We start from the raw sequence: 20,874 nt of genomic DNA, 5'->3' as shown, positions 1-20,874 counted from the left end.
AAGATTCAATCTAGACACCGATTATCCAATTAAGACGTTGACTCAGATATGTCGTCATCTTTATTTATCGTCTGTATTAAGACTACTAAATGGAGCATGGAGCACATTGCCCACGACCCTCTCTCTAGGTATCATACCCTCCAACGTAAAAAAGCAACGCTATCGTATATACAGATCGGCTATTTCTTTACCGTCCGAAAAACTTCAATTCCAGATATCTGGCCGGTGCATAGGTCAATGCCGTTACCACAAACGTAAACTCGTTGGCAACATCACCGCCGTAGTCTCCAATAAGTTTCGCAAGAGGTCCGATGTACCAAGTTTCATCCATGCCCATAACCCAGGATACAATGCCGAGGCCGAATGCAACCGAGGCTCCAATGCCGAGGGGTAGTCTTGCGGGGTCATTCCAGCCTTCAAGGTCGTAGTTGTTGAAATTGCCCTTGCGAAAGATGAAATGCTCTTGGAACAAAATAATGGCGTAGCTAGTGCACCAGTATCCAAGAAGACTCAAAAAGTTCTGCAAGTAAGCATTCAGCTGTTCTCTGCCACCGAGAGCCAGAGCAAGAATGCAAAGAAAGCAAAAAATCGTCCAGATGAATCGGGGGATTTGAGCAAAGGGTCGCGAGAGCTGCTGAAATGAAATAGCGGCGCTGTAAATACTGATGACATTGGTGTTGATACCGGATAGAACGAGCAATGTAAGTAAAAACTTTGCGAATCCGCGCGGATACAACATTGTTTGGATCAGATAACCCAGTCCCTCGTCATACGCATCGCTCCATTCGGGTTTCGTGTTCAACGCCGAGGCAACAACGCAGCCGGCAACCATGCCAATTGAGGTAGGGATCGCAATGCCAAGGGAGGTCATCAGAAAGACTTTGACGCGACTGACATTGGCCGGATAGTGAACGTAGTAATCACTGACCATGGTGCACCAGGAGGCGCTTGAACCGTACACGATGGCCAGCAAACTGAGAATAGCACCACTAAGGGTAGCTCCTGTGGCAGCCGGCGGTGAAGCGTTGTCTGCAAAGCGACCGGTTTCGCCAAAGATGATGAGGAAGATGACGAAAAAGATGATCCAGGCATATCGTTCGTAAACCAGAATAGCGTTCAGTCCGACGAACGAGATGGCCAATGCCACCGCAGCCAAAATGACGATACCAAGGATCAGTGAGACGTGACCGTCGGATACGGCCGTCAAGGCAAGACCACCTGTGATACATGACACAGCCGCCCAGCCCATCTGCTGGATGCTGTTGAGTAGGGCAATGAGTTTGTTGGGCCACCAGCCAAAGCTGTAGCGGCTGACACTGATTTGTCGTAATCCAGTCGCAGCTCCAAAGGTTGCACAGTAGCCGGTAACAGCGCCACCAAGAAGCGAGCCAAAGATTGTGACAAGAATGGCCTGCTTGAGGCTCAGTCCGAACTCGGCGCCTAGAAAGCCTGTTGCGAAGCAAGATGTGTTCATGGTTCCGCTAGCCCATAGTAAGGCCATCGTCAACTGCTCAATCCACGGAACCGGTTTCTTGTCTTCTTCCTGTTTGCGGTTGATGGCTTCGGATTCAATACCAAGCTTCCTATCCATCTGGGCTTCCAAGTTGCGCAGTCGGAACAACAGACCGCTCTTTGGCCCGCTGGGGAAAGACTGTCCCGAGGTATCATCAGATACAACGGCCGTGACATCCTTCTCATTGCCAGGATGGCCAGCCGCCCGGTGGCCGCTTTCAGGGTCGTAATCCATTTGGAAAGATCTGGCTGTGAAAGCCTGGGGAAGAGGTCGGAAAGTCGCACCTTTTTTTTTCTCCTCAGTTGAAACTTGAGTCAGTGCGGAGCAGTTGCTTTTAACATATCATTTTTTTCCTCTTCAGATAAGACGAGTCCCCGAAGCGATACCCCTGCTCAACCAATTTTTCTTAGCGGCCCTCTCACGCGACCCAAAAAGATTGTACGAGGTAGGTTGTTGGTAGGCTTATCTTCGGTACGCTACCAAAGGCCTGAAGCAAGTCGCCTTTCCCGTAGTTAGAAGGTCTGATTGCTGGAGGCCGTCGGCTCACCAAACCCGATTCTTGCCCCATCTGGAGAATGAAGAACGCAAATTATGTACGCTGGTCATTGGATATTGCGGGGTGGAGACTCGATATGAAGGCCGGCTGTTCGTAGTACGAGTATGCATCACGTATCGTTAATGTCTTACTGCTGATCGAGTGAGGGGTCGAGAGGAATGTGAAACGACATCTCGGAGTTATGACAAATCGTTGTCCCTTTCATTGCCGAGCAGCTTACAGCAACTTTTGAACACTGTTCTCGTGCTCAACTATATGAGCTCAATACATAGAGCGACTCTTCCTTTCTATCATCAAACTTGGATTCAAGTCCATCTGTATCAGGGGCATTGTCAGGCTGATAATGGAATGGGCACTAGTGGCCAAAGATGGAGCGTTAGCAACATGATAGCACGACGCTACGGCACCGTCTATCCGACATTCGGTGGGCAATTTGCTCCCCGTTGGCCGGAAGATATTATCTGTCGGCTAAGCTTCCGGGCACTAAGGCTGCGCGTGGTAATCTTGGCCGGATCTTTTGTTAGAGCACGGAGCGCCCCGTATCACCGGATACGTTTGTGCCTGGGGGGCAAGCAAAAGGCTTGATTGTCTGGAGCTCAATAGGAACCAACATCGAGTGTGGCGGAGAGATGGCATGAGTTGAAGTCCATTGCCCTCCGCATTATTGATTGACGCTACAAGGCACTGTTACTACAACTTGTTTTACAAGATACGGAGTAAACATCAAAGTATCTGGGGCATTCCGATGCCATGGTTGACCCGAGCCGAGCTAGAGCGTAAGCATGCGTTTGGCACTTGACGGAGGGGGAAAGATGGCGAGATCTTCTCTGCATCGCCACATGAATCGTTTTTAAAAGAGAGTGATATTTTAGCATCAATCTAAGCAAACGAGCGCCGAGATCCGTTGTCCCCGGAATCACAGCTACAGATCTGCAAACTAGAATGGCCATAGTTCATTTTTAGCTTTGCCTCAGTCTTACCGCCCCTTCCAGTAATGACTTATAGTCGTGTATGACTATACAGAGAATCTTGGAAGGGGTTTCTGTAGAAGGCAGTGCTCTTGATTAACGGACGGCCGATGCCCAAACATATGACTTAGCGCTGTGTTTGCCATGTGGAGGTGTTTGCATCCCATCTGAGCATCAAGTTTCATGCCTAAATGAAGTTTATCAACTTATATGCTTCCAACCAAGTCGTGATGAATTTCCCTATGCCCTTTTCTGCGACCAATTGTTTTGCGCGCAGATAGCTCATGTGACAATGTTGCCAGTTGATCCAATGACTAGCACACGCTCGGGCATTGTGTATAGAATTTGGTTAACGACAGAGTCAAAAAAAATATCATACCGCAGTCCTGTAGACCATTTAGCCTGAGGTTGTAGGGCGCAAAGATGAATTGAGCGTCATGGAGCGAGGAGCGGATGCCAATGTACCTGTTGCATGTCCCAGTTCTGTTCCAGACGCACAAATCACCTAGTGGCTAGGAAATCGATTCCAATACTAAACACTGTGGATTCTTTCGCTTTACTAAGTGCCGAACATTTTAGGAATCATCAGCCGCCGTAGTGTTGTGAGGGAGCAAGCATAATTGAATCCGACCAAGCTGGAGCACAATATTCACATCTGCTACGACGGTCATGATCAACTGTATAGTATAGGCATCTACCATAAACTTCAGAGGACACATAATAAATAAGTAGCATACATCTCATCTCAAAGTACTCGGTTTATAGTCCTTGAATCCGGCGCACCATCGAGTTAGATGGCAGATGTACGTGATACGCCGCGCAGAATCGTGTGTCGCGATGTCGACAGCTTCTAACCAGGGCAACCAATAATCGCCGGGTGCCAAGGTTTGGTGGGCCAAAACTGCACGATTACAGCGCTAAAACGCTGAAGAACGCAGGTTTGCAGCTACGGAATGTGCAGATAGTGCGGTTCACACAGGGAAGTGAAAACTCAAAAGCGTTAAAATTCTCTTCTCTCTCTTCAACAAAACACCTACGTGCAATCAGGCGTTCAGTCCGGAACTACAACACCAGACTCGCCATTTAATATCTTTAATAATTCAAGTTCAACTGCTTCGCATCATGGGCATCATCCGCAAGGCTGCTGTGGGAGTGACTGTTGGCACAGCTGCAGCACTAGGCTATCTCCATGTGGCAACAAGCATCATCGCGCCGATTCCTCTCAACGACGCGCTCTACAGCTCCAGTGCTTACAAGAAGTATAATCCGCATAAGAACGCAGCTACCAACGATATCTGCGTCAAGACAATTCCTCTGAATCGCATACGTCCGGAATTGTTGCAGAAAGAGGGAGATCTTGCCTTGGAGCTCTGCCGTGGCGTATGGCATGGCTGGGGTGAGTCTTTTTTTTTTTCCTTTTGCTAACCGCAGCATCCCCTCAGCCTCACCAGTGGTCTCAGCTCTCGTATTAGTATAGTGACTTGTGCTAACAAAAGACAGGCTATGCCATACAGCGACGGCACTTGCATCGCAAATGGTACGGCCCTGAGACATCCTCACAGCTGTGGACGCGAGACCAGCTCGCTGCCTCAACGTATGAGGTCGGCACAGCTGTGACAGATCACTTTGAAGTGGTTGATCGCTCGCCAAATGAAATTCTAGTCCGCGCCGGTGGCTCTCCTCGGGAGCAGGGCGGACGGCCTGCAGATGGTTTGTTCGCCATTGGCGCCGTTGTTGACCACGACGCTCAAGTGGCGCGATTAACACTCAAGAGCTGCCTTTTCCCCAGCCATTGCAAGATAGAAAGCGACAAGGGACCGATGCACGCGCCAGTGGAACTTCTGCACCAGTGGTACTCGCGCGTTCTACTGGTGAGCGCTGCCTCTCGGTTGACGCGGTGAGCGACTCACAGACATGATCGAAACGAACAACATGTTGGCTGAGAAACCACGCTGAGACTGCGATGCTTTCAGGGCAGAGGAAAAGCAGCATTTTAACAGCTACCGAGGTACTTAGCTACAATAATATACATGCTATTCGCGGTATACTCAAAATTGAGGGGGCGTGAATGAATAGTATAGAATTACCGTCATCAGGATGGAACAATATTTGCATGGCCATATTCCTCTATAGTGACCCATGTGATAGTAACCCATAGCATTCGCATCTTGTGTTTCGGTTTGTCTAAGATTACTGAACTCTCAACGTTTGACTTGCACGAGGCGACATAATTTATGGCACATACAACCGTAAAGTACCTACATATACAAAACGTACCTGGCGTGGCATTTTAGCATACACAGCGTTTCTAAAACTTGTCTAAATTCCTGAAGGAAAATATATGACCCCTTATCTTGACAACGTTGAACCGTGCCCCTAACATTACACCTATTACGCCATATTCAAGCATTCACAAACACAGATTTCCCTCAGCCGCGTTACTAGAGTATAGTCATGATGCTTTGAGACGCATCCCACAACGCACGACCTCGCGAAGAATGTACCGAATCAATCCAGAAGATATTCTGAAGAATCGCCATCGCGGCTGCCCAAGATTCAACTTGAAGTTGAGTTGCCAGTATCGAGATGCCAGTAGCAAACCAGGACCAATCCTCAAGGTCAGTCGCTTCCATGCCTCCCATGAAGAGCTGCCAAAACAATATGATCCCGATGCCTTTTTCATGACAAAGAACCGTAGGGAAGTGAAAGTTTAGGAGATCCTTTAATTTTGTGAGGTGAATGTCAGTAAAAACTTGAAAGGCTAAGAATCGTCTTCGGACTGCTGCTAGACCCAGAAGAGCGGAAATCCTGGTAGCATCTCTTAGACTCTTTGTGACCATGGAATCGCCGAATGATTGTGACTGAATTGAAAGCAGTTTGTGTAGTAAAACACAGATACGAAAGCCAGATATACGTGCGTCTGTCCAGAGTTTATCCCCCATGGTCCGATAATATTCGTTCAATGTTTCTCCCAGTCTCTTCATATCGCACAGTATTTGGGCAAACGAGTCCATGCCATCTGGGAAAAGCGTTCTAAGCGGGGTTATCATGACGAGATCCATATGAACCACATCCTCAATATTGGTGAGGCTGATTTGGAAGGATTCCAAGAGGTCAGTTGGCAGGGGAAATAACGGAAGGCTGTCATTCCGAGCGCGAGCATTCACTTCGACAAAGAGTAGCAGAAGGCGAGTATAAGGCTCCAATGTCATACTGTCAAGGCCTCCACCGATTTGTACGACTTTTTGGAGAGCCGCAAAGTGCACTTCGAATTTTGTAGTGTCGCGGTACATGTTGGCATGCTGGGCAAGAGCAAGGATGGGAAGAACAAGGTTGGCCGCCTGCTCCTTACCAGTAACTCTTAGACGACTCAAGACGTTGGCTATTGCTGCATTATGGTGAACAACTGACTCTTCCCTGGCTTTTTCTGGAGATCCTGTGAATGTTGCGGCTGCTAATGTTACATTACAAAGCAGCTGATGGAATGCAGCAGGGTCTCCTAAGGCCATTGGAAGCCAGAAGTAACGAAAGCCGCAAAAGTGCTTTTTAGGGTCGACGTAAACTAACTGAAACGTAAGTCTTTTTGAAAGAGTTCAGAAAACGATCGTTATCCGCTTCTTATTGTAAGTACCCACGCTGCTCAATAATTTCGTGCATGCGAGAAGACATTTGCACAGGATAAGCGGTAAAAGGGTCTCGGCGACCTGATCCTGGATCTTTATAAAGTAACTGCGGTTGCTGAGTTCCAAGAAACATTGGATGAATAGGTAAAGAGACAATAGGGTTGCGTGGCAAAGGTCGATTGCGTGCAGTCTTAATTTTTCTGGCCCTCCCGGCTTTGATCATCGCGACCTGCCGAATGAGTTGCCGCCGTTCTCGATCGACCGGTTTGACATCTTCTTTTCCATGGATCTGAATAAATGAATACATGAGTATTGCCGTAGTCCTGTTAATATTCCAAGAAACTATTCGGAACAGAAGCAACGGAGAAAGGCACCGCGAAATGCCCCATGGAAAACTCTCCGAGTTGCTAGGGGAGCGTAAGTCTTATACTATCACCCGGCGAAATTGGCCAATAGTTCATCCGTACCAACAAGGGCCACTAGCAAGGTTAATACCGGTACCAAGGGAGTAGACAAGGGTGTGTGTGCCTCCTATTGCGAGACAAATCTTTCTCAGGTAGATTATACAGTATTTATTTATTTAATATTTTATTTCTATTTATACATAATAGCCTTTGTAAAATATTCTTTTGCCAAACACGCTCTTGCAAACTGTGCCTTCATAACGATTTTTTGACTAGTAGCCCGTAAGCACCAAAACTCTCTGGGTTACCTCCAAGGAGCACCAGTAAATTCTTGGTAGCGATGCTGATTAATGCCCATCCAGATCGACTAATCAAAATTACGCAACCTTAAACCTTTTTGCCATTTCTTCTTTAGTCTTCCACGTATTCCCATAGTGTTCAGCCAAGTTCATAAGTCAACCTGTGATTGATTCGTAAGGATGTCGTAAACTAGGCACCTAACCACTCCTGTGGTAAATGAGAATTAGAGGGACTGTCAGCAATTCAACTAAATAGCCATATAAATCTACGTCGGCACAACATCTAGATGTGCAAAAGTAAGTCTGTATTTCGCTTCACAAATAGAAGAATGAAGTCCCTTATCTTGAGAGCCGGTAAGATATGTTCCTGCTGGACACCAACACAACTTCGGTGCTTGAATATAGTAGGCACTGGCAGTCAAGTATGCAAATAACGGCACTGGCCAGGCGGGCTTTTCCACTTTGAGAAAAATGAAGAATATCGGTCAAACCTAGGTCTTATCTCTTGTGTTCCAATTGTGCCCCCTTGACCAGACTTCGCTAGACGGGTGGGGCTTTCAAGGACGAGGTTGACATTGAGTGTACATCCCACCGCAATTCTTGCACGCTTGCACCCTAAAGAAACCAGCATGGATAAAGTAAGACTCTCTATCGTCCTTGAAGAAAAGGCACTTGAGTCTAACGTAAGATATTGAAAAATATCGTTAAATTTGGAGTGGCTTTCTCTCATACCACCTCACCTTCATGTCTTGATTCAAGCTCTTCAAAGTTTATGATGACAGTCTTTTTACGAATGATTCGATGGTACTCGATTGGAGTATCCAACAAGCATGCTCATGACATTTTTGTAGTCAGCGCCTCATTCAGTATACTTTGTAGCTTTCTGTTCTTTCCGAAGAAAAATGTCGATAACATAGGATAGTCCAAACCCACGTTCGTGTATGTAGGGAGTCAAGTTGGTGTAAATTGCAATGAACTCAGTGACGCAAGCTGGTACCAATGCTAATATAGCTCAACAAAACGATAAGCTCTTGTACAATCTATGGGGGTTAACCATGTTCATCATTCACAAAGCAGACTTAGATTAGAACAGCAAAGGGCAAGACATAACACTGAGATTTCTCTGCTCTAATTACCCATCCAGGATCAGCCCAAAATAGTAGAGTCGGAATATCTGCTTCCAGAAGCCAATCATGAGATTTTGTGAGCCTTTCGTTCACATCTAACGGCATGCCTTCAATTGGAGCTTCATTAGGCCACCTATACGGCGGCTTGCGTTCGAATGGTTGTAAATATGGCCTTGAATAGTAATCCATTTCTGCATCAGATAACGATCGGGCAATTCCATCAACCAATACTTTCTTGATAAACGCATTCTCCTCATTCAAGAGTTTTCTTCCTGTCTGCTCCACTCTGAATGACCGAAAGGCTTGTTGAATATCCCCTTACTATGCATCCTCCCATGTTGGAAATGGCCTCACAAACTCGAAGAACGCGAGTCCTGCAATTCGACTTTTATTGTTGAAAGCCCAATCAAAACCTAAAGCTGAGCCCCAGTCTTGTGTTACTAGGATAACTTTGCCAGAGGGAGCGACTTTCCCCAAAAATCCATTCAAGTATTCCGCGTGCTCGTGAAAGTGATATAAATATTCGGCTTTGATAATGAACCCATACCGACTAAATCAAGGGCGACACATCGAGCTTTGGGCATAATATGAGGGATGATATTGCGCCAGATGTACGACGAGACATCGATAACATGGAGCTTGAAAGGGAATTCGCTGGAAATGTTAGTTTCAGGTTCTGCTGGAGTACTTAGCGTCATGGTCATCTGTACAGGTTGCAGATGAGGTTTTCTTTATGCTCATGACGTTGAGAGAAAGTTTATGACTGCCAAATTGATGCCAGAGTAGACGTGTCTTATATGCAGTACGATTTAACAGTCATCAACTTGCAACAACAGAATAATATACAGCTTTAGCTTGAGGGTGGTGTCTTCTGAAAGAAAGGGTTAAGCCAGCCTAAGCTAAATGTCCGCTTATGCGATTAAGGTAAGGCGTGTGTGACAACCGTAGTGGATTCTATGCAGATTTGGGCAACAGACTCAACTAGCTTGCATAGAAGTTGCCCCTCAACTTATCTAGTTGGGGCAGTCCACGGGCATCTAAATTGTTCGTTTGGTACTTTTCTCGATGCGTAAGCCAACTTTATGATGATCAGCACCAAGATAACAACCGAGATGCCTGTAGGGTGTATGTTTTGATGTATGTGACTATCATGAGATGCAGTCAGAAACTCTCCGGCCGTGAATACTCTCCGTCGGAGTAATCTGTGACCCCGGCGTGGCTACTCTCATGCTTGATCACTAGCCATTATGCCTATATCTACAGTTACAGCCCTTCTGGATATTCTATTCGGACCCCCACCCCCCTCCACTTCTAATCTGCAAGACAAAAACACCATTTGCCTCATCAGGTTACTCTTTTGCAGAAGTCTTGCTAACAATCAGCTTACTATACTCTAATAGCCCTCTTGTTAGCTTAATAAACTGGGTACTTTATATAAAATGTGATTTTTGTATTGAATAGTCTGGTAAGAGGTCAAGCCTATATTGATCTTAGGAGAGCACGGTTCCTCCTTCGGTTGTCGCATGTTCCCCGATTGTCAATCACGATGAGATTCATAATCACGATTTTCTAATCGAGATACTTTTGCAACACCACATACAGCTAGTAGAGTACGGGTAACTCTTGCTACTCGGTTTGTAAAGTCACTGTAGAGTACAGAAACTGCAACTAAAAAAAGACTGTTGCCTGTTATAGGTAATACGTTCAGATTCTAGTAGTAGAGGCTTTGGAATCACAAAGTTTCATAGGTCTGAAGTAATGTACTTCTGTAAAGTAACTCCATACATTATGTTCTAAACATGCAACCGTGAACGAATAAGATCTACTATATAAGAAGCGTGTACTCACTCTCTTCACAATTTCCCTACAGTTCAAATCCACACGACAGAATCATCACAGCAACATCTCAACTTCTTCAAGATGGCGGTAGAAGGTCCTCTCGCAAACAAGATTGCAATAATCACTGGTTCGGGGAAAGAGAATGGAATCGGGGCTGCCATCGCGCTCACGCTAGCTCGTGCCGGAGCCCGAGTCACAATTAACCATGTGTCCGACGCATCTGCAGCAAGGGCTGTGGAGGTTGTCTCTACTATCGAGGCTGCTGCTGGTAAAGGAAGCGTTATTTGCATACAGGCGGACGTTTCTACTCCAGAAGGAACCAAAAAGATTGTCGAGGGCACCTTAAGCGGATTCAAGGTCGATCATATTGACATTATTGGTAAGAATCCTTCTCGTTTGTTGTAGCCAGGTGTCCCTTTCTCTTAGGGACAACACCCGCAGTTACTCAACTATGATTGAATGCTAATTCTGCTATTATTCAAAGTAAACAATGCTGCCATAGCAACATACACGCCGACTCTTCAAACCCCAGGGGAAGACATTCTCAAGGTGTTTGGGGTAGTAGTGGTCGGACCGGTCCTCCTTCTGCAAGCTGCATACCCACATATACCCCAAGGGGGCCGTGTTATCAACATCGGAACTGTCGCTTCGAAAATGGGCTTTTACAAATTGCCAATTTATGGCGCTGCTAAAGCAGCCATGGATCAGCTAACCTTTGCTCTATCGCGAGAAGTAAGTTTGCTCTTTAATGGTGAAACCCGACACGATATATATGGAGCCAATAGTTGGAATCGAAACAGGATGGGTTTGCTAATATGCCGATAGATTGGTCGTGACGGCAAAGGCATCACCATTAACACTATAGCACCAGGGCCAGTGGATACAGATTCGGTACCGGCCGGTGACCCCAACTCACAAGCTATGAAGCAGTGGCTTATTTCTCTCACAAGAGCTGAAGAGAGAGTTGGAACGGTGAATGACATCGCCGATGCGGTTCTACTTCTAGCAGACGAGAAGAGTCGTTGGATTACAGGCCAGTACATTTCCGCTAGCGGCGGAATTGTGTAAAACACTCTTCATGGTAGCAGAAGATGGAAACTGCATCATGATGGTCTGGCAGATCCTGTTTCTCAGTAAATAGCACTGGTATGAGGGCTATCGCAAAGAAGGAATACATAGAAGTCTCTCATAGTGGTATTATATTACGCATTACAATAATTGAGCTTCTGATTCGAAATCCACCAAGTCTTCCAAGCTGCGAGCTATTTCCTATGGAGCTGGTTGGGACCCATCTACTCTCATAACATATTTTCAACTTGTATGCTTGTATTGTTTGAGAACTAAGCCAGACGTATCCCCTTGAACTGATTTACATTACGGGAATTCGTCAACTTTTAGACAACAGATGCCATCAATGCTTCTTTGGATTGTAAGATGGACAGATATATGCCTATATGAACACTGTTAGCGATTCCCACTGACTCTTGTTATGTTTACACTTACTTGCCACCCGCCATCTGGACTGTAGGTGCTGGATCAGCCATTTGAATATTGCCACTCTTTCCTTGATTTCTTCGTTTGGGTTGCCTTGACCCATCTCAATTGTGCTCAATGCTCCCTGATACACTATTTGCATGAGAAACACAGGAAACTCTTTATCCAAGCATAACCCCTCTTCTGCGTCCTTACGAAGACAGAATGCCATGCGTGTCAGGTTTTCCAAGGCACGTTCCGATTCTGCAAACAAGTGTTTGTAAGCGTCTTCTGTTGAACTGATGCGCACGCGCCGCCAATGAGCATCTTGAAGTAACAATATGGCACTAAACACGGGTCAATGGTGATCATGGACTTCTACGCCAGCATGACATACCAATAGGAAATCGCAGTTTGACAGCAGGTTGCGAGATCGTGGGCGTCAAATTCCGACTTAGTTACAGAGAGCAATGCCGTAATTGTGCGTCGTAGTTGCGCGGTATCCTTTGCAATATCGACGGTGTCCTTCGGGTCTCCCGGTGGCGGAAGAGATGACAAGAACTTGAGAGCCTGATTTACTAAATAGGTTGTTTGGGCTAATCGTGCAAATACGCCCATTTTAAGATTGAAAGCAGCAGATATTCTCAGGTTATCTTGAGGCTTCGCAGTCTAAGCAGTAGTGAGCCCATTAGTGGTGTCGCCCATTGTTAGTCAAGGAAGAACAGTTCTCACCGCGTTCAGAAATGTCTCATCATCCACCGGAAGATAATCATCGTACTCTGGATCTCTTGTTGTCAGGCCTCTCAGTGGGTTACCAAGGTTCAGGAATCTGTATCCCAGGTTAGTCAATCATCTCACAGAGAGAGTGAAGAAGTTTCACTCTTCAAAACGAAATTACGCCATGAAACGTACCGATCTAATATGAGTATCCCCCACCAAACTCTTCTCATCTCTTCCACTTCCATCCAAGGTCTTCCCGCGTTATTCTCTCCCGTCAAATCCACGAGCAGCTTGTCTAAGCCCAGTGCAACGCCATACCTGGCACAGGCTCCAACAGTCAAATAGGCAGCAGGATAGATGGCGTGTCCGATCTCATAGACGGCAATCAAGATTGCTGATTGCAAAATACAGATGGACAGGATTCCAGCGGATTCTACCTCGCAGTAGAACTGTTTTGTTGCCTTGTAGAGTGCTGTTCTTCCATCTGGCCCATCTTTGGCAGTTGGCATGCAGTACAACTTCATGCATAGCGAGAGGAGGATGCCTTCAGTTCGTCGGGGAGATAATGGATTCAGGGCAATGTTGAAGAAATTCTTTCGAAAGATGACGGGGGTCCATATAACAACTTGTGAGAAGAATGTTGCAGATATGTCGCGAATTTGCTCGAATTCTCCTGTGAGGGCGGCAACATGGCTAGGAATCGTGATATTGATGCGCGGGATCTCTAAATGCGCTTCGCGGAAAAGTATAGGTGCAATAAACTGAATGGCTGTAGCCGTGCCGAATGATTGAATGGCGCTCGCTGTAGGACCTGAGGTCCCCAACGGTGCTTGTTGCTCCCAATCGCTCGAGGGGTCACTATCAGCTGCTTTGTTTACCAATGCATCATGTCTTCCTGTTATGGCGTCTTCGTTCGTTTCATCTCCCTCCAGTAGAACAACATATTTCTGGGCTCGGCGCTTAGGATAACAACAATCCACTCCCCTACGAATGCAAAGCTGGCATGTCGGTAGAGTTTTATCGCAGCGCCTTTTGCTGTGACGGCACGAGAAGCAGGAAATGCTGGCTAATGACTGCTGAGATTCCATTTTTGCAACGAGGAGGACTGATTGAAAGCCAACGCGTTGCGGTATATTGCGGTAGTTGCGGTGATTTATCATCTGATGACCGCCAGGCTCCGACATTATCGCCGAAAAGCCGACACGAATCGCGTAATGTTGAGACTAGACCAAGCTGTTTACTCATCGTAAATCCACCCTTCATTAGCCATTAACACAATTGCACTTCGTCATAGGGCAGGCGGAACATACCGAAGACTGATCCTGACGACATCATAATGTTTCTACTCGGAGGATTGGAATCAAGGGCTTTAATCCTTGGCAAACAAAGACGGACTGTCATATTAGCGTATCATTCCGTGTGCGTATTGGGATAGTAAGGATAGTAATCGCGGACTTGGAAGCATGTAATCCAGCGATGCTTCATCAGCAGCGGACCTTTCGTCATTTGTATACGAAACATTAAGTTATGCTTAATGTAACAGACATTGCAATATATAAAGTCTTGAGTTATCTTGTGTTTTTAACCTCTTCTCATGCAATAACAAACATCTCAACAATCAGTTAAGAGATCCTCCACTCTACCTTACGAAACACCCTCATTACGATCAATCAGCATAAACATGGCCGCTATTAGAAAGGTTGCGGTTTTGGGCGTAAGTTGATCTATTCTAGAAGAATACTCGTCCACACAATGTTTCAGTCTTGCTAATGATCAGTTCATAGGGATCTGGAAACCTTGGTCCCCATGTCGTCAACGGACTATTAGATGCCGGGTTTGAAGTCACAGTTATTACTCGACTCGAGTCACAAGCAACCTTTACCGATAGAGTCACTGTCAAAAGAATTGATATAACTTCAAAAGAAGCGGTCGAAAGTGTTCTCCAAGGCCATGATGCTCTTGTTTCTACAATCTCACCCGCAGCGGTGGGCGACCAGAGAACAATCATCGATGCCGCTGTCGCCGCCAAGGTTCGACGATTTATGCCATCCGAGTTTGGTGTCGATACGCGACGCACCGAGAAAAAGAGTCTCGGTTGGGTCCTGGCTAACAAACTCAGCGTGACCGATTATCTTTCCGAAGTTGTCAAGAAGAACCCTTGGTTCAGTTGGACAGGATTGGCAGTTGGGCTGTTCTTTGACTGGGTAAGATCCCAGTTACCCGTTGAAACGCGCACCGCATATTTATCTTACAAATACAACAGGGCATCAAAACTCAGTTTCTACTCGGAATCAATGCCAAGGACAAGACTGCAACGATTGTCGACTCTGGTGATAAGCCATACGCAGCGACACATGTCTCTTTTATCGGAGAAGCCGTTGCCGCCATCTTGAAGAAGCCGGAAGAGACTGCAAACAAGTATCTATCTATATTCTCCTTCGCCATCACTCAAAACGAGGTTTTGAAGATTTTCGAAGAAGAGACTGGTTCCAAGTTCCAGGTTACCCATCAGAAGGGTAGTGACTTGATAAAAGCGGCAAACGACAGTGTAGCAAAAGGCGACTACTACAAATCTGTGGTCCCTTTTGTCCAGTATACATTCCTGGCGGACGAGTCTCAGCACCCAGTCGACATCGAAAATAACGATGCCGACTTATTGGGAATCAAGGATAACCTGAGTCTGCGAGAAAGTATCAAGAAGGAGCTCAGTGAGATTCAGTAGTCTACCATGGTTTCTACTGCTGAGAGTATCTCACAGTTTTACCCGAGGATGGTATATCGAATATTATATTTAGAACTATTGAATCAATTACAATAAATACATAACTGTGGCTTATTCAATCCCCTCGTCACTGCGAATAATTCGTTCCCCAGCTTGTGGGAGGTCCCTCTGCCATACCATCTTTTCGGCATCAAATTTGGTTAATTGAAGTCTCAAATGAGCAGGGCACTCGCATCAAGAACTCTGAAACATCTCGTAAAATCTCAAGCATCGGTATCCATCTGTCCTCGCATCTGCCACACTTTTCGAAGCAAACAAAGCGCATTCTTGAATTTGCCAAACGCTCGCAGTGGGCCTAAACTGGATGCGATTTCTCTAAAGGCGTCCTCTTGTCTCCTAGAAGCCAGGCAGCCAGTGACACAAAACGGCCAAGCAAGATTGTGCAGCATTGCTGAAAGACGAAACCCCCCGCAGAAGAAGGGCTAGATCATTATCAAGGTGGCAAAGAAATCGCCTAGCAAGGAACGCCGCGTAGTTTCCAGTCTGGTTAAGCACCTTCTGATTACACTCGTCGGCTTTCATCGTGTCTTATTGATTTGAACTGTGTAGGTTCCAAATATAGTTAGAATTTGGCTTCTCGTCAAAGGGATTGATCCCGCTCTCACTCCAAATCAGGGCTCCGAGCGGTTTCCTAGAGAAGCTAGTGGCCTCTCTCAGGTTCCTGACTAGACAGATTGGAGGTAAGTGAGCCTACTTGCTATACGAGTACACCCTCTACACAGTCACTCCGCAGACATAAAACGAAAGAATCGTCCATTCAAGTATTCATAGATTCCGTAAGATTTATTCTCTTCTGTGTTATTCCTGAGCTTGGAAATCCGTCGCAAATGGCTGGAGATAAGATTCTCGTCCTCGGTGGAACCGGTCTGGCTGGCGTTTGTCTCATCCGGGAACTCCTCCATCGCCATCATGGGACGGTTGTTTTCGCCAGAAATCCAGCAAAACTCCCCGAAGAATTTATATCAAACAAGTTATTTGAAGTAATCCTCTCCCCCGGTTGCGTGCTGTCCATTCTAGAACCCAAAGTTTAAGCTATTCTCAGGTTGTCAAGGGAGAAATGACCGACACGAATGCGCTTTCGACAGCCATTTCGAAATGCCACACTGTCATTTCGTTCCTCGGCCCCGTCAACATGCGCCAGCCGGCCAACACCGAGTACGCCGACTACTACCGCGCAATATTCCCACTCATGCGTCAACACGGTGTCCGGCGTATTTTTGCTATGGCAACTCTCTCCATCTACGCGCCCGAGGACAAAGGATCCGTGACACGAGCCTTCTTTGCAATGATGGTACACCTTCTTGCTTCCGGTCCATACCACAATATTCTCTCTATCGGTGAAGCATTTGAGGACAAGGAAATCACCCAAAACATTGACTGGACACTATTCCGTATCGGAATCATATCGGGAGGGTCGGATCTCGCCAGTTGGGAGCAGGACAGGGAACAGACGGATGTGTACGTTGGTCCATTGGGAGGAGCCGGATGGACGAGTTCACAGAAGAGAGCATCTTTGACCAGATGGCTAGTTGACGCTTCAGAAACTGGCGCGTCTGAGTGGATTGGCCAGATGCCTGCTGTCAGCCGACGAGCTTGACAGTAACTTTGACTCAATCTCGTCACACTCTTCCTACTTTGACTTCATTTACCCATCTCAAGTCAACCAATTTGAGAAAGTACTTGACAGACTTAACTACCTAGTCATATAATGTTGCTACTTTGCATCTACCTGTAACTTATCGTATCCTGCCTACATATCGTGCCAGCCAGGAGTATACAGGCCCTTTGAACTTACTAGGGCCTGGATCAAACAGTCTAGCCAACTCAGGCATTACTCAGATTACACCCAGGGGCTTCCTCATGTTAAAGCAGCGTCAGCTTAGGCATCTGAATAACGGGAAGGGGTTAAGAAAGTAGAATATTGATATTATATTGAGCTTTTATGCGTATTAAAACCTATTGTTGGTAATATTCCAGAAGAAGTCGGCGCTCAGAAGTTGATCCATATCGTTATATTGTAGGCCGAAAAATTGGTCCGAAAAATTATTCGTGCCGGTTGTATCATCCAGTACATGGCAATCGTCTGTGACATCTCCAATGGGACTCATTGGGCGGCTCTTCAATATCTCACTCAAAGCCGAAGCAAACATCTCTTTGCCTCTTTGATGTAGTAAGACGAGTGAGCGTGCCGTTCTTAATGCCTCCTGCGTTGCCTCCGTATTGTAGACGGCGCATACATCTTGAAGACATTGCATTGCGTCTCGTAGCTGAGAGATTGACGAAACCGTATCTATAGCAAGCAACACACACACAATCTGAAACGGCACATAGGTCATCTGATGCCAAGGGGAGCGAGCAGTCAATACTGCTTGGACAGCTCGAATCCCATTTGATGTCAGCGTGAGCACCTGCTGGAGCACAGAATCCGTCAGCGCAACGTCCATCGACCGCAGTCGGCGACAGAGACAGAGCGCCAAGTTACACTGAGCAAGAACCGACGGTGGGCTGGAATGCGTGCGGCCGAGCACTACTTGCAGCGCATATTCCAGCTCAAATGCGGTGGGTTTCCTTTGGGGGTCGAGCTCTATTGATAATGGAAGCAACTCTATTAGCTCGCTGGTGAAGTCCCCCTCTCGCACCAAAGGGACTGTCGTGATTGTGTCGGGTAGAGCGACGCGGGTCAGCCCCATGTCAAACGACATCCATATGTTGAGATGCTGAGCAATAGACACTATCCTCTTCCTTAGCTCTAGACTGATCTCTTGGTGAGGGGCCGGATCCATGGCTTCCTCCGGGGCTTCTATATTGAGACCAGCAGCATCTATCATGTGCATCACCGTACAGCTCGCCATCCAAGCAGCATAATGCGTGTCCGCAATCCTAAGATAGATGACACGGAGCAGCCATGCTGTAATGCTATCGGCGGACGAGAGGGTTGATAAGGTCTTCTCAAGCAAGACTCTTGCCAACTCTACCAACGAGACCTCGGCCGTGTCAGCGTTTATCTGCGAGAACAAACATCCCAGGGCAGCGATGCCACAAAGCACAGCATCTTGTACATGAGTAGCATTCCGGGAGGCCCATCTCTGCTGTATACGCTGAAGAACTTGTTCGCGATCGATGAATCCATAAACCGGGTCAACCTTTCCAAGATATACGGCTGCTAGCTCTTGTAGCCTCTTTTGGGATACCACATCCGTAATCGATTGGACGGCCGGAGTATGCACATGTAAAGTCCGCCGTGATCCAAGAAAGGCGTTCCAGGCAAAGCTGTGCATCCTCGGGTTTCTTTTGGGATCCAGCCGCAGAGCCATGCTCCTGACAAATGCAGGACATGAATTCGCCTCCACTGAGCGAGCCTGGGCATGCGAACTCGCCGTCGATGATGCGACATCGTCAAGGGGAGACTGCAAACTCGGCAGCGCCGGCGCCGGATCTCCGGTCGGGCCCGGGTTACGATCCGGTTCTCTTCTTCTCCTGGCCACCTGGTAATTGCAATGATACTCGAATCGAACGCATGTCCCACATGGATGAGCGCCGTCACACCTCCGCTTGAGGTCGCGACACGTCTGGCATGCGAGCTTTGATCGTTTGCGCCCTTCCAGTCGAGTCATGACGCCACAATCAACTGTCACAGAAATTATGCAAGGTGAACAATTTTTTTTTAATTTTAATTCTCTTCTCTTGGCTGTATTCAGCAGCTTGAGAGATTGGCCAAGAGACATTGAACGGAGTTCCGTTTGCGGGAGCCGGGCTGACTTACGGGGACTTCTACTAAAACAAGAAACAGCGCTGGCGGGAATAACGGGAGTCAACGGCTATCACGCATAAAGCGGGTAGAGGGTACGTGTATTATTGGGGGGCGGAGATCAGCTTTAGGCAGTTGATAACAAGGCGGTATGAAGGAAACCCTTCACTGCTTTAAATGCAATGAAGAACTTGGATCTTCGTTGTCTTCCTGGCTAGGAGAAGAGATTTGGCTCGGCTTCATACGTTCAATTTTGCAGTATGCCTACACCAAGTCGTCAATCTTAGCACGAGGGATCATATACATGTACACGGCAGCTGATAAGACCACAACCACAAGGCTCTGTCATATCGAATAATGGGGTTCGAAAAGGAAGAAGAAGAAGCCGATGGAAATGTTTCATGCAATACAGACCAGACAGCTCTGGGCAGCCAAGAGCTCCAAGATAAGCCTAGTGATCCTCCCGATGGCGGCTTCACGGCGTGGATGCATGTTCTGCTCATGCACATCATCTTCTTCAACACCTGGGGCGTAGCAAACGGCTATGGCGTCTTTCAAGAGTATTACACGCAGACTCTCGGCAAATCTCAGTCTTCCATCTCCTGGATAGGCAGTGTCCAAGTCTTCTTCCTCTTTTCCATTGGCGCTTTCTCAGGGCGTCTGACCGACGCTGGCCATTTTCGAATCACATTCGCGTGCGGGGTGTTCCTCCAACTCTTGGGCATCTTCATGACATCGCTTTGCACGGCTTACTGGCAGATTTTTCTGGCGCAGTCTGTTTGTCTTGGTATCGGAAACGGCTTGACCTTTTGCCCAGCCATAGCCGTTCTCTCCCAGTACTTTAAGAAATATCGAGCCTTTGCCGTCGGCGTTTCTGCTGCTGGCGCCGCTGTGGGCGGGCTCGTGTACCCAGTCCTGATTAACCAGCTCATTTTCCACAACAACTTTGGGTTTCCCTGGACTCTAAGAATCATGGGCTTCATCATGCTTGCGACCTATATCCCTTGCTTGATCTGGTTCAGGCCTCGTCTCCCACCGCAGAAGACGGGGGGGTGGACAGACACATCCGCCTTCAGCGATGTGCCATTCCTACTCTTCTCTCTAAGCATGTTTCTCAATTTTTGGGGTCTCTATTTTGCATTCTTTTATCTCGGAACCTACGCTCGAGACAAGATCGGGATCAAGGAACCGATCAACCTAGTCATGGTTCTCAACGGTGTTGGCATCCTCGGACGCGTTCTGCCAACAATTGTGGCCGATAAACGGGTCGGAATACTCAATATGCTAATTCCAATGAGCTTTGGTGCCAGCTTGCTTGTATTTTGCTGGGCAGCAGTATCATCGGCCGTTGGGCTGTATGCTTTTGCCATTGTATATGGACTGATTGCCGCAGCATTGCAGGCGCTCTTCCCAGCTGTCGCCACAACCATGACTCCCGATCCCAGCAAAACCGGTACACGTGTCGGCATGATTCTTGGATTCGTTAGTTTCTCAACTCTCACGGGTCCAGCTATTTGCGGCGCCATAATAGAGAGACAAGGGGGGAGCTATTTAGGGGCGCAAATGTTTGCTGCTTCGTGCATTCTGCTTGGAGCCCTGATGGCTTTGGCGGCAAGGATTGCCAAAGCTGGGTCCAAGCTCATGGTAAAGGTGTAGATGAGGATAATTTATTCACTTAGAACCTTTGGAGTGTAGGCACTCCTGTAGCATCATGTTCATCTCTGTCTTTGCATGGGAGATGTTGAAGCATCCAATAATAGAACAGTCGTATATTATATTTCTTGTAAAGCCATGTCACTACCTCTTGTTGGAAGGAACAGAG

General features: G+C 47.0%; 9 protein-coding genes across 9 annotated transcripts; 5 read left to right on the top strand and 4 right to left on the bottom strand.

Moving 5' to 3' along the window:
* Window positions 1–187: 187 nt before the first annotated feature.
* Triagg1_2818 (uncharacterized protein) lies at window positions 188–1,747 on the bottom strand (the record flags this gene model as incomplete). Its single annotated transcript, XM_062897041.1, has 1 exon — window positions 188–1,747. The coding sequence occupies one exon, from the start codon at window positions 1,745–1,747 to the stop codon at window positions 188–190; it is 1,560 nt and encodes a 519-aa protein (XP_062758435.1).
* A 2,412-nt stretch (window positions 1,748–4,159) lies between these two features.
* Triagg1_2817 (uncharacterized protein) lies at window positions 4,160–5,053 on the top strand (the record flags this gene model as incomplete). The annotated part of the gene is made up of 3 exons (XM_062897040.1): window positions 4,160–4,433; window positions 4,538–4,934; window positions 5,011–5,053. The coding sequence occupies 3 exons, from the start codon at window positions 4,160–4,162 to the stop codon at window positions 5,051–5,053; spliced, it is 714 nt and encodes a 237-aa protein (XP_062758434.1).
* A 425-nt stretch (window positions 5,054–5,478) lies between these two features.
* On the bottom strand, window positions 5,479–6,706 carry Triagg1_2816 (uncharacterized protein; the record flags this gene model as incomplete). Its single annotated transcript, XM_062897039.1, has 2 exons — window positions 5,479–6,488; window positions 6,673–6,706. The coding sequence occupies 2 exons, from the start codon at window positions 6,704–6,706 to the stop codon at window positions 5,479–5,481; spliced, it is 1,044 nt and encodes a 347-aa protein (XP_062758433.1).
* Window positions 6,707–10,410: 3,704 nt separating this feature from the next.
* Window positions 10,411–11,397, top strand: Triagg1_2815 (uncharacterized protein; the record flags this gene model as incomplete). The annotated part of the gene is made up of 3 exons (XM_062897038.1): window positions 10,411–10,708; window positions 10,814–11,061; window positions 11,155–11,397. The coding sequence occupies 3 exons, from the start codon at window positions 10,411–10,413 to the stop codon at window positions 11,395–11,397; spliced, it is 789 nt and encodes a 262-aa protein (XP_062758432.1).
* Window positions 11,398–11,723: 326 nt separating this feature from the next.
* Triagg1_2814 (transcriptional regulator family: Fungal Specific TF) lies at window positions 11,724–13,610 on the bottom strand (the record flags this gene model as incomplete). Its single annotated transcript, XM_062897037.1, has 5 exons — window positions 11,724–11,779; window positions 11,833–12,149; window positions 12,200–12,471; window positions 12,535–12,631; window positions 12,715–13,610. 5 exons carry the CDS (start codon window positions 13,608–13,610, stop codon window positions 11,724–11,726), a joined length of 1,638 nt encoding a protein of 545 aa, XP_062758431.1.
* Window positions 13,611–14,203: 593 nt separating this feature from the next.
* On the top strand, window positions 14,204–15,244 carry Triagg1_2813 (uncharacterized protein; the record flags this gene model as incomplete). Its single annotated transcript, XM_062897036.1, has 3 exons — window positions 14,204–14,236; window positions 14,307–14,726; window positions 14,786–15,244. The coding sequence occupies 3 exons, from the start codon at window positions 14,204–14,206 to the stop codon at window positions 15,242–15,244; spliced, it is 912 nt and encodes a 303-aa protein (XP_062758430.1).
* An 887-nt stretch (window positions 15,245–16,131) lies between these two features.
* On the top strand, window positions 16,132–16,901 carry Triagg1_2812 (uncharacterized protein; the record flags this gene model as incomplete). The annotated part of the gene is made up of 2 exons (XM_062897035.1): window positions 16,132–16,284; window positions 16,347–16,901. The coding sequence occupies 2 exons, from the start codon at window positions 16,132–16,134 to the stop codon at window positions 16,899–16,901; spliced, it is 708 nt and encodes a 235-aa protein (XP_062758429.1).
* Window positions 16,902–17,253: 352 nt separating this feature from the next.
* On the bottom strand, window positions 17,254–18,918 carry Triagg1_2811 (transcriptional regulator family: Fungal Specific TF; the record flags this gene model as incomplete). The annotated part of the gene is made up of 1 exon (XM_062897034.1): window positions 17,254–18,918. One exon carries the CDS (start codon window positions 18,916–18,918, stop codon window positions 17,254–17,256), a length of 1,665 nt encoding a protein of 554 aa, XP_062758428.1.
* Window positions 18,919–19,409: 491 nt separating this feature from the next.
* Triagg1_2810 (uncharacterized protein) lies at window positions 19,410–20,708 on the top strand (the record flags this gene model as incomplete). Its single annotated transcript, XM_062897033.1, has 1 exon — window positions 19,410–20,708. The coding sequence occupies one exon, from the start codon at window positions 19,410–19,412 to the stop codon at window positions 20,706–20,708; it is 1,299 nt and encodes a 432-aa protein (XP_062758427.1).
* Between the last annotated feature and the right edge of the window lie 166 nt (window positions 20,709–20,874).

Source organism: Trichoderma aggressivum (genome assembly GCF_033847375.1).
Source record: "Trichoderma aggressivum f. europaeum strain CBS 100526 chromosome Unknown scaffold_007, whole genome shotgun sequence".
NCBI lineage: Eukaryota > Fungi > Ascomycota > Sordariomycetes > Hypocreales > Hypocreaceae > Trichoderma > Trichoderma aggressivum.
Note: the sequence above shows the minus strand (reverse complement) of the source record. Positions and strands in the feature narration are given on the sequence as shown.